Source organism: Borostomias antarcticus, assembly GCF_949987555.1.
Source record: "Borostomias antarcticus genome assembly, chromosome: 8".
Classification (NCBI taxonomy): domain Eukaryota; kingdom Metazoa; phylum Chordata; class Actinopteri; order Stomiiformes; family Stomiidae; genus Borostomias; species Borostomias antarcticus.
In genome coordinates, this window is record NC_140241.1 from 6,305,205 (window position 1) to 6,309,709 (window position 4,505).

At 51.7% G+C, this 4,505-nt stretch overlaps 1 protein-coding gene across 1 annotated transcript in view; it reads right to left on the reverse strand.

The window, feature by feature from the left end:
- The window catches only part of itga8 (integrin, alpha 8), a gene marked incomplete at both ends in the record, with an annotated part of 47,095 nt that extends 43,103 nt beyond the window's left edge, over positions 1-3,992 (reverse strand). The window contains 4 exon segments of the mRNA XM_084442080.1: positions 1,171-1,294; positions 1,435-1,535; positions 3,436-3,566; positions 3,802-3,992. Coding sequence (XP_084298206.1) covers positions 1,171-1,294; positions 1,435-1,535; positions 3,436-3,566; positions 3,802-3,992 — 547 coding nt within the window.
- Between the last annotated feature and the right edge of the window lie 513 nt (positions 3,993-4,505).

Below are 4,505 nucleotides of genomic sequence, written 5' to 3' on the forward strand. Positions count from 1 at the left end.
ACCAACCTATCTCGGCGTGACATTGGACAGGTCGCTCACGTTCCGCCGACACCTCGAGTCACTGCACAGGAAGTTAACAGATCATGTGGCTTTGATGAGGCGACTGGTCCAATCAGGCTGGGGTGTCGGCGCAAAAACATTGCGCACGGCAGCTCTAGCCCTGGACTACTCGACCAGTGAATATTGCGCACTGGTGTGGTGCCGCAGCGCTCACACGCGCCTCATCGATCCGCCTATCAACAAAGCCTTGTGCATCATGACAGGATGCATGCGTCCCACGCCTTTGGACAACCTTCCAATCCTTGCAGGCATCCAGCTCGCTTGCCTCCGCCGCACAGTAACCACAGCACGTCTCGCCTGCTGGGCCGTGGAGCTTAACCATCTGCTCCACGACAGGCTCGTTGCAACAGCAGAGCCTCCCCGGCGTCTCAAGTCGAGACACCCTTTTGTGCCTGCCGCATGAGATCTCCTGCAGCAATGCAGAGATGTTAACATCAGTGACGCAGGATGGGTGGACTCCACCTGGCGTGCGGAGTGGGATGGCGAACACCTCCAGACTCCGTGATTTTATCCCGGCCGCCGGTCCTTCCCCTACCAGGATGGACTTCCCCAGACCGGCGTGGGTGAGGCTTAATCGTCTCCGGACCGGCGTCGGACACTTCCACTCATCCATGCACAGATTGGGCGAGCGAATGTGGCGCAGAGGAACATGCACAGATTGGGCGAGCGAATGTGGCGCAGAGGAACAAACCGCAGACCACGTGTCCGACATATCGGACACCCAACGGAATGCGTGGCCTAACGGTCGTGGATGACGAAACGGAGACATGGCTTCTAGAGGTGTGGTAAAAGGGTAGCCCCTCGGCCCTGAGCCTGGGGGGAGAGGACGTACAGCACCAACTCACCCAAACGACAAAGAAGAAGAAGAAGAAGAGAGAGAGAGAGACACTGAGAGAGCAGCACAGTGAGAGAGACAGAGAGAGAGAGAGAGAGCGACCGACAGTAAGACACAGAAAGAGAGACAGAGAGACAGAGACAGAGAGAGAGAGAAAGAGAGAGAGCGAGAGGGAGAGAGAGAGAGGAGAGAGAGAGAGAGAGAGAGAGAGAGAGAGAGAAAGAGACAGATACAGACAGAGAGACAGACAGACAGAGACAGAGAGAGAGACTCACTGGTCCTGCAGGGAGAGTACTCTGCATACGCGCTGAAGTTTTGCACGGCCACATAGCAGGTTCCCACCGGGTCCTTCTCCCCGCTCTGCTTCACCGTCCGCCAGTGGTACAGAGGAGCGCAGGCCTATGGGAGTCGGGGAGGTAGGGGGAACCGTCTGGTTAACGTGATCCCATATACCACACATGTAATCTGGTTAACGTGATCCCATATACCACACATGTAATCTGGTGTGGGATTCCAAGCCTCAGGGTGTTCTCACTCACCACCACCTTGCCCTTGTGTGTCCTGACAGAAGCTCCGAACCACTGGTTAGACTTGAACTCCAGAGGTTCCCTGGTCCCATTCACCTTGATCATTCTGTTATCTACAGGGGGGGGGGAGAGAGAGAGAGAGAGGGAGAGAGAGAGAGAGAGGGAGAGAGTGAGAGGGAGAGAATGGGGTGCTCAGTGGGGGTGCTCTTAGCTCTGGTGCAGATTCTTCCCTGTGTTATTGAAGGCCAGCTGGGTCTGTTTAAAGGGGTGCAGTCCACACCTCATAAAACACCTCTGACACACACACACACATACACACACAAACACACGCGCACATGCGTGCGCGCACACACACACACAGGCACACACATACACACACACTCACACACACAGGACACGCATACACACATACACACCCACACATGTACACACACATCATAACTATAAAAAAACAATAAGTTCTGCAAAAAGGTCCACCAAGTCACTCTTTTCTAAACAGGGGGTGGTGTGTGTAGAGGGTCCCTGTGGACAGACGTGTTGCTGGGCTGAGATGGTCCATGTTAGCAGTGTTGTGTTGTATGTCTGTATGTCTGTAGGCCAGACAGCAGAGAAAGTACGGAGGTTTACCAGTCACCATGATCAGCATCTGCAATGCAGTCACCTCTATAATCATGCTTATATCAGCTGTCATATGATCACCATGTACTCCGATACCAGCTAACCCCCAGGCATACACACGCGCGCGCGCACGCACGCACGCACACACACACACACACACACACACACACACACACACACACAAGTATGGTAGCATGACATCACATAAATACTTCAGCACACTGTCACTAAACCCTACACATGCTGTATATGTACACTCTCAGACACATGCGCACACACACACACACACACACACACACACACACACACACACACACACACATACCTAGGCATGTGGACAGAAACCAGTGCACATATGTTCAACACAGACACAGAACATATACAGAAAGTTATCGGCAGAGTATAAAGTAAAGTGTATTAATGAGCCTGCAGTAACTCTAGACATATCCACTGTATCAATCATCAATCACACTCACACACACACACGCACAGCTACAGAGACGTTGTGTACTCTCACTCATTCACAAATGAATGAGTGAATAGCAAGCTGCTATTGTAAATAAGAAATTGTTCTTATTTGTTTAATGGCTTTGCCTGGTTAAATACAGATTTATTTATTTTTTTAAAGCATAGAATAGCATTCTCCACCCTTTCAGGACAGCGGCATATACAGTATGTGCATGTGCATGTGTGTGTGTGTGTGTGTGTGTGTGTGAGAGAGAGAGAGAGAGAGAGAGAGAGAGAGAGAGAGAGAGAGAGAGAGAGAGAGAGAGAAAGAGAGGAGAGAGAGATAGAGAGATAGAGAGAAAACGAGACTGGGATGAAGTTGAAGATCTAATAAAAAGCAGACGTAAAACCAACCGCCCCTTCGTCTCTGAGGGGAGCTGAATTCCCATGAGCCCCCATCCCCCCGTCACACTCCCTCCATCTCCCTCTCCAACACACATACACACACACACACACACACACACACACACACACACACACATGTAATAATGCATGTCGCTGTCATCAATGGGTGGAGAAAGGCCTTGAGCCAAGGACTGCATTAAGAACAGATCAAACAAATCAACGCGCTGGAGAGGCCATCAGTAGCCTAAACTAATAGATATGACCTAATGCTATCACATTTCCCTGGCTCATTTAAAGGCAGTGAATCAAACAGGACAGATGCTAGACTAGACTACACTAGACGCACTCCCTCTCAGATGAACCCACTACACACAATTTGCACTGGACAGTGCATCAGCCATACGCTCAATTCGTGACATTGTTTGTGCGGATGGGAAAAAGTTCTGAAATATCTGTAAGCAGACACAAACACACATACACACAAACACACAAACACACGAACACACACACACACACACACACAGTAAATGTAGAGTAACTCACTGGCGTTATCGAAGGGTATCTGTCGGCAGCTGGCTCCCTGCGCAGGCCAAGGGCAGTAGTAGACGGCTCCCGCCTCCACGATGCCCGGCTGAGAAGTGTTGGCTTTGGGAGCCCCCACCAGCACACTCAACCTGACACACAGACACACAGACACACACCAATTGAAGTGAGGAGCAAAGTACAGAGATGAAGGTGAATTAAATAGAAGAACAGAGGTGCAGGCATCGTGCAGGTACAGCCAGAGCCCCAGCGGGTTCTTTCCTGTCAGAAGTAGGCTATATTTATCCAGGAACTCTCATTGTCCAGTATTGATTGCAACTGATGCGCTGGCTGACCAGTCTCAAGAATCATGATGCCGCCACTCACGTGCTGCTCTCGGGGGTAGCTTGATAGAAGTCCGCCGAATAACCAAAGTAGCTCCCCTCCGGTCCCCGGTAAACGGTGGGATTATCCGCGTGCAGGTTAAAACTCAGTACTCCTACCAGGACCGGCCACAGCACCGACAGGACCCGGAGGAACATCCCGGCAGACACAGTTCTGTTCCAAGCGCAAACCATAGCGCAAACCCACACAATCTCTAAAGCAAAGTGCACCACTGTATGTCGTTAGATAAAGAGGGAGAGAGGGAGGGAGAGAGAGAGAAAAAGAGAGAGAGAGATTCCCGATTATCCGTTACGGTGAGGGGAGTTATCGCGGGTTAACTCCGCCAGTGCGCCCCGCTCCCGCCGCTGTCATCCAGTCTCTGGCTACACACACACACCGCTCTCCTCTGGTCGGATCCCCTCTACCCTCGCCAGTCCCCCAGCTACGCGCCTATGCTCCCTGCGCGCCCCCGCCCGGCGCACAAAACTTTTAGCCCCCCACCACACACACACACACACACACACACACACACACACACACACACACACACACACACACACACACCATCATCCCGGTAGACTGCATCCAGACCACATCAGAGCGCGCTCCATGCAGGCGCGTCACCAGACCCGTCCCTTTTATGGGAAAACGGCAATTTTCTCTGGCGCGTGAGTTTTGATCCTGAAACAATAAATGTAACTGAGTGG